Source organism: Tursiops truncatus, chromosome 8 (assembly GCF_011762595.2).
Source record: "Tursiops truncatus isolate mTurTru1 chromosome 8, mTurTru1.mat.Y, whole genome shotgun sequence".
Classification (NCBI taxonomy): domain Eukaryota; kingdom Metazoa; phylum Chordata; class Mammalia; order Artiodactyla; family Delphinidae; genus Tursiops; species Tursiops truncatus.
Window position 1 is genome coordinate 94982263 of NC_047041.1, and position 12403 is coordinate 94994665.

At 39.1% G+C, this 12403-nt stretch overlaps 1 protein-coding gene across 5 annotated transcripts in view; it reads right to left on the reverse strand.

Moving 5' to 3' along the window:
• Positions 1-12403, reverse strand: part of CKAP5 (cytoskeleton associated protein 5) — a 107084-nt gene that overhangs the window by 56072 nt on the left and 38609 nt on the right. For all 5 annotated transcript variants that reach the window (XM_073808873.1, XM_019947855.3, XM_073808872.1 and 2 more), the window contains 4 exons: positions 8410-8581; positions 7333-7465; positions 6834-6934; positions 4893-5006 (listed from right to left, as the gene is read on the reverse strand). In XM_073808873.1, coding sequence (XP_073664974.1) covers positions 4893-5006; positions 6834-6934; positions 7333-7465; positions 8410-8581 — 520 coding nt within the window. The remainder of the gene's footprint in view (positions 1-4892; positions 5007-6833; positions 6935-7332; positions 7466-8409; positions 8582-12403) is intronic.

Here is a 12403-nt window from a genome sequence, read left to right on the forward strand (position 1 = left end):
ATTAGATCAATAACCAGTGGAAGTTGAATATCAGACACTGATGATCCTAATGTAAAGTTTTGAAGAGGATCTTGTGAACCTATTATAGTTCAGGATATAATAGAAGACTGAATGAATTTATTGATGAGCAATGAACCAGGCATCTATTACAATATCTGCATATTAACACTCACTGTCACACATCTCAGTTTGATTAAACAAGTTGTTCTTAACTGAGAAATGGGAGTGGTGGGGGGACTTCCCTGGTGGTCCAATGGTTAAGACTCCGCACTCCCAATGCAGGGGGCACGGGTTCCTAAGATCCCGCACGCCGTGCCGTGTGGCCAAAACAAGCAAACAAACAAACAAAAAACAAAACGGGAGTGGGGAATATGGAAAAGTGTTTATTTTTAAGAAAAACAGTGTATGTGGGAGGACTCTATTCCAGCGTTGAGGAAAAACTCAGCAACTCTGTTCTAGAGCTGGGAATGAAAGCTTTAGCTCACAATGTTAATTTAAGCTAAATAATGGGAAATATTCTGTAATTAAAAGTGCTGTCACTTCTCCCATAAATCTAGGCCTACAATGTGATTTTAAGTAATAATTAGTATTTACCTTTAACTAGTAGTGTAAGCCACTAAACAGTAATCAAAACAAAAACACTGTTAACCAAACAAACCAAAAACCCCCCAAAACCCATCGTGATTGTGTTTAGAAAACTATAATGAATACAAGAAAAAGAAAGACCAAGAAAGACCAAGTGAAAAAGTATTAATAACACAGAGAAAGTCAATGGAGATTATATAATAAAACACCTTGAAAACCCATCTTAAAGATGAAAAAATATATATATACCAACCAATATCCATAGGTAATTGACAAAGTCAAAGAAGCTATCTGAGGGGTGGGAGGGAGGGAGAAAAGGAATCTTATAAAGAACTATAACCCGTGAGAACAAGAAAGCCATCAAAATATGCTAGGTCAGGTGACAACTTAGAAGAAGACAGTTTATGAAATAACTTCAGGAATATCATAAGGAATTTCAAAATGAATAGTTTTTTACTATTTGCATTAAAGGGTAAAATTGGGAAATTAGTAAGATTACTTCATAGACACTAGAGAGAAGAAACTATTTACGGAAGGAAGAGGGATGGGTCTACAAAGACCAACACAGGTGAATATAATATGAATATGGCGTGGAGAGCGGGTGGGGGAAGGAAGGATTGGGAGTTTGGGATTAGTAGATACAAATTAGTATATATAGGATGGATAAACAACAAGGTCCTACTGTATAGCACGGGAAACTATATTCCATTTCCTGGGATAAACCATAATGGAAAAGAATATGAAAAAGAACATATATAGGGCTTCCCTGGTGGCACAGTAGTTAAAGAACCCACCTGCCAATGCAGGGGACACAAGTTCGAAACCTGGTCCGGGAAGATCCCATATGCCTTGGAGCAACTAAGCCCGTGCGCCACAACTACTGAGCCCTCGTGCTACAACTACTGAAGCCCGAGCACCTAGAGCCCGTGCTCCACAACAAGAGAAGCCATCGCAATGAGAAGCATATGCATCGCAACGAAGAGTAGCCCCCGCTCACCACAACTAGAGAAAGCCCACGCACAGCAACGAAGACTCAACACAGCCAATAAATAAATAAATAAAAATAAAAAAAACAGGGCTTCCCTGGTGGCGCAGTGGTTGAGAGTCCGCCTGCCGATGCGGGGGACACGGGTTTGTGCCCTGGTCCGGGAAGATCCCACATGCCGTGGAGCAGCTGGGCCCGTGAGCCATGGCCGCTGAGCCTGCGCGTCCGGAGCCTGTGCTCCGCAACGGGAGAGGCCACAACAGTGAGAGGCTTGCGTACCGCAACAGATAAATAAATAATTAAAAAACATAAAAACAGTAAACTGATTTAAAAAACCAAAACAAAATTTTGGACTTCCCTGGAGGCACAGTGGTTAAGAATCCGCCTGCCAATGCAGGGGACATGGCTTCGATCCCTGGTCCTGGAAGCTCCCACATGCCGCAGAGCAACTAAGCCCATGCACCACAACAACTGAGCCTGCGCTTTAGAGCCCACGAGCCACAACTACTGAAGCCCGTGTGCCACAACTACTGAAGCCCATGCTCCTAGAGCTCGTGCTCTGCAACGAGAAGCCACCTCCATGGGAAGCACATGCACCGCAACGAAGAGTAGCCCCTACTCGTTGCAACTAGAGAAAGCCAGCACGCAGCAATGAAGACCCAACACAGCCAAAAATAAAAAAACAAACAAAAAACCAAAAAAACCCCACAAAATGTCATGTTAATTTACACTGACATTAACTTTTCATTGTTTTAAATATTTTAGCCACAAAATTAAGTTTCTTTTTACTTGTTTGTTGCCTTTGATTGGTTGCCCCCACTCCACCATGTAAAGAGGGAAAGTGCCTCCTGCTACCCTAAGATCTCACAGAAATCCACTATGTCTACCCAAATATAAAGACCCATAATCTTCTCTGTATAGAATACAGACAGAGCTTATATTCATAGTCACAATGCCAATGGAAATCACAGAACAGTCTTCATTTGAAAATATAATATCCTAAGAAAATGCATGTAGAGAACATCAACTATTAACATTCCTGATTCCAATTAACATTCCTGATCATTACATAGGGAAAAATAAAAGCTTTTATTTGAGCCATTGAGAATTCAGTGCAATATATGTTTCCATAAGATTCCTGATAAAAATTATATGCTAGAACTTACAGAAAATCTGAAGCTCTCTTCAAGGCCACTAGAATCTCATTTCCCTTACCACCTTCTACCCTTCCTTTTTCCTCCCAGGCTCCAGGTTGGCGAAATGTTTTCCCTAGGGCAATTCCCTTTTAATTACAGTCAGTCCTCCATAACTGCAGATATGGAGGGCCAACAGTATTCATTGTACTATGCCTTTTTATACAAGGAACTTGAACAGATTTAGTATAGGTGGGAGCTCCTGGAACACCCCCCCTCCCCCCACCGGGGATACCAAGAGACGACTGTAGTCTTGCCTGGGTCTTTGGCTCTTCAAGATGGAAGACTGATGAACAACGATTTTGACAAATAATATCCCTGTCTCCAAATCCTACTTAGAGGAAAGCAAAGGAAGGGTGACTGTGAGAAGATATGGTCCATCCTCATTATTTATGGATTTCATATTTGTGAATTCATCCACACATTAAAATTAACTTATAAGCCCCAAATCAATAATTGAGGCACTTTCCTGGTCACTCACAGACAAGCACAGAGCTAGGAAAAATCTATGTTGCCGGATGTGCACATTCCCAGCTGAGGTGAACAATGCAATACTCTGCCTTCTTCTTTCAGCTCTCATACTGTACCCAAGTATCTTTTTCGTAGTCTATTTACTGCCTTGGTTTTTTGCATTTTTGTGCTTTTGATTGGGGCTTTCACTGTTTAAAATGGCCCCCAAGTGTACTGCTGAAGTGTTGTCTGGTGTTCCTATGTGCAAAAGTGCTGTGATGTCCCTTTCGGAGAAAATAAATGTGTTAGGTAGGCTTTGTTCAGGCACGAGTTATATTTCTGTTGGCTGTGAGTTCAATGTTAATGGATCAATAATACATACTGAATAAGATGTCTTCAAATAGAATAAAACAAGGTTATGCATTGATCGGTTGATGAAAATGTGACCAGAGGGTTGCAGGACCTTAACGCTGTATCTTCCCTTGGAGCAATGGTTCAGCATTTGCTAATTCAGTGTCTGTGGTGACTTTACAGAACATAAGTACTATGAATAATGAGAATTACTCTTATATACACATATAATTAAAGAGTAACCTCCTCCCCCCACCATGCTAATCCTCTGCAATTTCAGGCTGAAGAAGCAAACAAAACATTTTCATCCTTGCTATATTCAAGAAAATGTCTTCAGGGACTTCCCTGGTGGTGCAGTGGTTAAGAATCTGCCTGCCAAGGCAGGGGACATGGGTTCGAGCCCTGTTCTGGGAAGATCCCACATGCTGCGAAGCAACTAAGCCTGTGTGCCACAACTACTGAGCCTGCACTCTAAAGCCCATGAGCCACAACTACTGAGCCTGTGTGCCACAACTACTGAAGCCCGTGTGCCTAGAGCCTGCGCTCTATACAACAAGAGAAGCCACTGCAATGAGAATCCTGTGCACTGAAACGAAGAGTAGCCCCCGCTGGCCACAAACTAGAGAAAGTCCACACGCAGCAACGAAGACTCAACGCAGCCACAAATAAATTAATTAAATGAGTAAATTAAAAAAAAAAAAGTTTGTTATTAAGCTCTATAACTACATCCACAATTGTCTGATCTATACTTTCAGACTTTATGAAAAGTCAGTACATACAAAAATATACACCCCAGCATTCAACTTGTTTGGACCTAAGCAATAACAAAGGAGTATTTCCTAAAATATTTCTTTCTTATTTAGTACTTACCTGCTTTATAATTGACCACATATCCCCAGATCCTGTACTTTACATGCTGATATAATACAAGGTGGTATCCCTCGCTATCTAATGAAAAACACTCTTCATATTTAATATTTGTCCCATTAAATAGAGCCAATTTAAAAAGCTCATTCTGTAGAATTATAAAACTAGAATATCTGGTTCTAGATCAGCAAGATTCTCTATTTCTTGACATTTGTACAAGCTACCAAACAGCATATTTAAAGTCAAAGTGATAATAAAGATTGAAAACCAATCCCTCTAAACTAGCCTAGGACAGTCATTTTAAATAACCCTTAAAAAAATGTATGCCTATAATTCAAAAACCATCAATAGTGTTCCCTAAATGGCAATGCAACTGTGGTAAAAAAAGATTGACTGATGAAGAAAAACTCAACGGCCTGGTCTGCTGTTGGGATACCAATGCTGAAACTCCTCACATTTACCTTCTTCAAAGCTTTTACTAAATCTGCATAATCGCCTGCTTCCAGTTTGGGGTTTTTCACTAGTACTTCTACAGCTTCCAGGGCTTCTTTTCTTTCTTGCCATTTTTTTGCCTCCTACAAGACACAATATGAGTCACTTGTAGAACAGAAAATAAGAGCGCAAAATAAAAGTCTATTTCTTGCATGCTACTAATTCAAAGATATATATTTTTTGTTTTCAGAAACTTTCTAAAGCTAGTCAGAAATCAAAATTACAAAACTGTGTAGCCAATCAGAATGTTTTGCTCATATACATAAAATTTTGTTCATATATTAAAAGTATTTTTGTAACATTTCATAACCCTAATGTTCTACAATAAGTAAACAGAATGAAATGCCATAGACTTTTCCTTCTCATTTTCTGGGTAAACTTTAAGCAAGTGTTAAACAGAAAACATTAATAGAAAGCATTTCTAGCATATCTCACAGCGGCACATCTACAGGAGAGAGGAATTTCCATATTGATAACATTAGAAAGACCAGAAAAGAACAAACATATAACCAACAACCAATACTGTTCTAATCCTGGATATTAGTTTTCCAGATTGTAGGTATAATGCTAATTTTTTGTTTTGTGTATATAAAGTACAATACGCTTCACTAGAATTCGAATACCCACTGTTGGAGAGAACTGGGGATAAAAACAAGATGACAAACCCATCACCCTGAAGGAATTACAATTCAATTCAATTTATCAAATATTTATTTGTTAATCAGAAGATAACAGGATACTCAAGGAGCTGATAGCAGAGGTAGGATGATCTTCAATAAATAACTATCAGGTCATGACGACTGTGACAGGAGAAGTACAAGCTGCTTTGGTAATACAACAAGAGGACTTAGCCCAGTTTAGGCTTTCAGGTACAATCTCCCCCAAGAAGTGATACTTAAGGTGGGATCTAGACGATGAAGAGTTATTATGAGGTAAATGGGGGGAGAAGAATGTTATAGGCAGAAAGAACAGCATATTAAGGCCTAGAGTTTAGGGGGGAAAAAAAGCTTGGCACATTTGATGCCAGGAGAAATTCAGTATGACTGAAGCATGGAGAGTGAGAGGAATTAGAGATGTGGCTGGAAGGTAAGTGGGGACCTCAAAGGTACCATAAATCACACCTCAATGGCTACAGTATGATTTCAGACATCATCTTAAAATCCATGGAAGCCATTGAAGGATTTTAATGAGGCAATACTATGGGAAGATTTCCATTTTCAAAAATGACACCTCTAATTATATTGTGAAATATGATGGGAAGGAGGCAAGAGCAGACAGGGTATCTTGTAAGAAGATTATAGCAGCATACAAGGCAAGAGCTGATGGTAGTGGCTGGGATAAAACTTTCTCAGTTGGGGATAATTTTGTCTCTTGGGGTACATTTGGCAAAGTCTGGAGACATTTTTGACTGTCATGACTTGGAGGAATGGTATTACTAATATCTGATCGGTAAAGGCCAGTGATGCTGCTAAACATACAACAACGCCCATGCAATTCCCCAAGCAAAGAAATATCTGGCAAAAAAATGTCAACAGTGCCAAGGTCAAGAAAGCCTGGGGTAGGGGGAAAAAAAAAAAAAGAAGTAACCCCGGGGTAGAGAAAGAAATCCTGGGGATGGAGAAAGGGGGATGAATTTGAGAGATATTTAAAGGTAAAAACCAGACAGACAACGAGGAAAAGATATAAGTCAAGAATAATGTTCAGGTTTCTGGCAAGAAGTAAAAAGAAGGACTAAAGTAGGTACATATACAAAGTAGTATGGGAACAAAGAAGAAACAACTGACTCACTTTATTAGGGAAGATACGGGGTGGAAGAGGGTGCACCAGGAAAAGGGCTCAGAAGAGCACTCTAATTATATTCAAGTAATTATTTAAAATGAAATAAACGAAAGAAGTCTACCATTACTTACAATTTTGTCATAAAAGTCTTTGGGAAGTTTGGAAAGAATTTCTACTGCTTCCAAAAGCTCATAAGCATCTATCTGTGGTACCTCATCACCATCGTCACCACCTTCCAGGAGGAAAACAAAACAAAACAACCCTTAAAAATGGATGAAATGGGGACTTCCCTGGAAGTCCAGTGGTTAAGACTCGGCCTTCCAATGCAGGGGGTGGGCATGGGTTCAATCCCTGGTCGGGGAGCTAATATGCTGCATGCCACGCAGTGTGGCCAAAAAAAAAAAAAAAAAAAGAAATAGTTTACTTATTAAACAGTTATCAGCTGTCCTTTCACACCCCTGATGAAATCTTGATACAGGAGGGATCAGAATTATTAATCCTACAAACCATAGGATTGTATGTATTTTATTAAACAGCAATCCTATAAAATGCACCTCGTGAACACAGGTTACTGTGACAGGGCCAGTTCTTGCTAATTTTTATAGAAACCAGCGTTGAAAAGTGGCTTACCTCCCTCAGCATCTCCACCAGCAGACTGCTGCTGTTCCAATTTAGCTTCTAGTTCTTGCTGGGAACGCAAAAACCTACTTGGTTTAGGAGCACCTGTTGGCAGTTTGACCCATTCTTCTTCTAGTTCTTTCAACTGCAAATATCATAAAATATTTTAAAAACATATCTATATCTCTGCCATTAGAGAATATATTTATATTTACTAATAGATCAGAACCCAATTTCTTATTTATGTGGCTCTAATAAGGCAAACAAGAAAAGATAAATTTAAATTGTGCACATTTTGTAGTATGAGTCAAATTGATGTATATCTACTATACTGAAGATATATGACTAAGCACTTAGAAGAATAAAATCCACTTTTTAAGACACTCTCATTACTTCATGAATTCACATATATTTGCAACAAATAATGTCTCTAAAACCAACTGAAATGTAAAAAATAGAATGCATTTTGTCTAAACAGATATTAAGTCCTGCCACTCAAAAGTATTATAAAAGGATCTTATAGGACTTCCCTGGTGGCATAGTGGTTAAGAATCTGCCTGCCAACGCAGGTGACACAGGTTCCAGCCCTGGTCCGGGAAGATCCCACACGCCGCGGAACCACAACTACTGAGCCTGCACTCTAGAGCCCGTGAGCCACAACTAATGAGCCTGCACTCTAGAGCCTGTGAGCCACAACTACTGAGCCTGCGTGCCACAACTACTGAAGCCCGCGTGCCTAGAGCCCGTGCTCTGTAATAAGAGAAACCACCGCAAAAAGAAGCCTGTGCACCGCAACAAAGACCCAACACAGCCAAAGATAAATAAATAAATAAAGTAATTAATAATTAAAAAAAGGATCTTATAAACTGCTATAGATTCAACACTAACCTACTGGCATCGGTGAATGCACAGTATTTAATTTGAGAGGACACAGTAACCGTAGAAACAGGTATGCTCAGAAAAAAATGATTTCAAAATTAAGAATGAAAAATAATTATTTGTAAGGACAGAATATCAACAACAATGACAGGAAGGAAATATCTTCATATTAACCTTATACAAAGACAACCAAAAAACTTTGTGCCTCACCTGGACAGAGTTTATACTTTGTAATGGGGGTCTCAGAGCATCTCGAATCCATCTATAAATCTCCACAGCAATTAGTTTGGCTTCATCTCGAACAGCCTTCTCTCGAGACTCAAAGAGTTTTGGCAACACTTTGATAATTGGCTTCAGTAAGATGATTTTGGAACCAAATTCACTAGAAGTAAAAATTGGAAAAAAAACTGTCACCGTGCAATATGCTTTGGTAAAGTGTTAGCCTGAATTCACTCAAACATAGTTCTATATCTATATATAATAGAGACATATAGGTTGAGTTTTTTTAGGGAAGAAGAAAAAAAAAACTTATAACAACATCTGTATTTAGATGCCATTCTTCCAAGAATATTATTTAATGTCCAGAGCCCAAAATAATATTACCATTTAAAAACTTTCTAGGTAACCAGTCTAGGAATTACTCAAATCTAAAATGGATCAACACTTGTGTAACATCTTAAATACATATGTATGTACATTAAGTTTAAAATAGAAACAAATCAATTTATAAATAATTAGATGAGTGAAATTGACTTTTAATAAGCTTGCTTATTTATTTATTTATTTAGCCTGCGCCGGGTCTTAGTTGCAGCACACGGGATCTTCGGTGCCACATGCGGGATCTTTAGTTGCAGCATGTGGACTTCGTAGTTGCGATATGCGGACTCAGTTGTGGCATGCATGCGGGATCTAGTTCCCCAACCAGAGTTCGAACCTAGGCTCCCTACATTGGAAGCATGGAGTCTTACCCATTGGATCACCAGGGAAGTCCCTTAATAAGCTTTTATTAGCTCTTCTATGTGATTACGGGGATTCACTCCACTTGATAGATCACCAATCCTGGCAGTGTGTCTTTCATTCCTGACTCGAAGCTATCACACTATAACTTCAGGCAACTGAAATCTCTCTTTGCTTCAGTTTTCCATGGGTAAAACAGTTGCATTCTGACTTCTTAAAAAGGCAGTATAGGGCTTCCCTGGTGGCACAGTGGTTGAGAGTCCACCTGCCGATGCAGGGGACGCGGGTTCGTGCCCCGATCCGGGAAGATCCCACATGCTGCGGAGCGGCTGGGCCCGTGAGCCATGGCCACTGAGCCTGCATGTCCGGAGCCTGTGCTCCGCAACGGGAGAGGCCACAACAGTGAAAGGCCCCCGTACCGCAAAAAAAAAAAAAAAAAGGCAGTATAGGGACTTCCCTGGTGGCACAATGGTTAAGAATCTGCTTTCCAATGCAGGGGACGCAGGTCTGAGCCCTGGTCCAGGAAGATCTCACATGCCGCAGAGCAACTAAGCCCGTGCACCACAACTACTGAGCCCGCATGCCACAACTACTGAAGCCCGCGAGCCTAGAGCCCGTGCTCCGCAACAAGAGAAGCCACCAAAATGAGAAGCCCTCGCACCAACGAAGAGTAGCCCGTTTACTGCAACTAAAGCCCGTACGCAGCAACAAAGACCCAACGCAGCCAAAAATAAAATAAAAATAAATACATTTATAAAAAACTAAAATAAAAAGGCAGTATATTTAACATTATATATCTGTCACATATCATATTTTTAAGTTCCCAACTTAAAAATATAGCTTTCTGATTCACTGCTAACATTTCTGAATAACAAATTCTGGAGCAAGAGAGATTCAGTTATGAAAGAAGATTGACATTCTGTAGTAGGATCCATATATACTATTTATCTATTATCTAATGTACACAAATGCAACAAAATGTTTCAGTAATAGCTACTGACACACTCTAACAGGTTAAAGAAGGAGACTGAAAATACTTTCCCTAGAAAGTGATATTTAACAAGACACCCGTTTGTGTAAATGGTGCAAATATAGCCATCATAGCATGAAAATAAACCAGATGATCTTCAATATTTCCTTTAAAATCTTCTATTTTAATAGAAAAAAAAATTCTAACTTGGTTCAGCAGACCTTTAAGACTAAAGGAAAAATAAGAACTTATAGCGACGATAAACCATTCTGTTTAGGAATACTCATCACAGTGTCTGAAGAACCTAACATTTGGGATCTCTTAAACTTCCTTTACATTACTACTGTTTCATCTGATTTTTGTTTATTTGTTTCACTATCCTGGCCTAGTTCTGAAAGATATTTTAAAAAAAAACAGATGGAGCAGGTCCAAATGGAAAATAGATACCTTAACAATACAAAACCTAATCTTGATATTACACATATTACTATAGAGGGGAAAAAGTTCTAAAAGCTTGTTTTAGGGGCCACAGATCATTTTTGGTCTCCTGAAGCTACCACTAACATAGATAGCTTGAGGAAGCTCTGGAACCAAGGACTGAACAGTTCCTGAAGGTCCCAGAGAGCTATCTAGTAGTTCTACTATAGATTCTGAGATGCCTTAGGACAAATAAAGAACCATACAAGGATGGGACTAAACAACAACATCTATAAGGAAGACATAAAAGACAATATACCTAACTTGTCCTTTTTCTACCCTTATTCTCCCAGTCAGCTTAAAAATGAAATAGCCAGAGTTCACAGAACTCCAGATTAGAAACTTCTAATTTTAAGGTAGAATATAGTATAATATATATTTTTATTAAGAAACTCATTACTAAGGACAGATCTATTAAGACAAGCACCGATTTGACAATGCAGTCAATTCACTAAATTTCTAAGACAACAGAATGAACACACTATTTACTACTAATAAAAATACATGCCTTCTACACTAGAATAGGCTAGGGATGAGGAAAATTTTATCACAAAAGAATCTAAGTGAAAGTCAAATTTTATATAAGAACATTATGAACCAAGCAAAAGACAAAGTTTACTGACATAAATTGAAGACAGTTTAACAAAATTTAAGAATTTTGATACTTTCATGTAAGATAAACACCGAAGGAAGCGTATTCTCCAAGAAGTAGGTCATATACAAAATCACAAGAGAGGTGAGTTGGGATGATCTTCACACCCACAGGTCACACATTCAGGATTTCACTAGAGCTGCTTTCTAAAGTATCTCATGTGGAAGTATTGGGGACAGGATATCAGATTAGAAGGACTGCCAAATCAGAACAAACCAGTGTTTTGTCTAATTCAGATTTCCATAGAAAATTACAGCCACTTGTTCCTGAAAGAGATCCCATTCATGAAAAACTTCACTGCCAAACAACACTTAATTCTAGGGTTGAAAATAACTTATTACATAAGAGTAAAAGTTATTTTCTATTTCTGTTGCTATGCTTCTATTTAAAGGCATATAGCATTTGCTTCTATTTTATTTTAAAAAGCACCTAAACAAAGGTTTACTTCAGCCAATGTTTCAAGGTACATAAATTTATGCCTGAGGATAACAAGAGAAACAGAGCTCCTTACCCTGAGGAGTGCTTTTCCATGAAAAAGTTAATTCATAATCTGAGAAAAGGTCAGAAATATCCCCCGCTCATCTTTATTAGAAAGAGATTTAGGGACTTCCCTGGTGGCGCAGTGGTTAAGAATTCACCTGCCAGTGCAGGGGACATGGGTTCAATCCCTGGTCCGGGAAGATCCCACGTGCCGCGGAGCAACTAAGCCCGTGCACCACAACTACCGAGCCTGCACTCTAGAGCCCATGAGCCACAACTACTGAGTCTATGTGCCACAACTACTGAAGCCTACGCACCTAGAGCCCGTGCTCCACAGCAAGAGAAGCCACCAAAATGAGAAGTCCACACACCACAATGAAGAGTAGCCCCCACTTGCCGCAACTAGAGAAAGCCCGCACGCAGCAATGAAGACCCAACACAGCCAAAAATAAATAAATAAATAAATTTATAAAAGAAAAAAAAGAAAGAGATTTAGATCAAATAACTATGCAACACACTTAAAGGCTAAAATTACTGAATACAAAGTGTCACACTTGAGGAATGGCTTTAGCTTTTCCAGGTCACTTTTCTGGTTGGTATGGTCTGCCAAGTCAAGCCCAACAGCTTTCATTTCTGTTTAAACCAGGAACCCAAACTCAATTGAGATA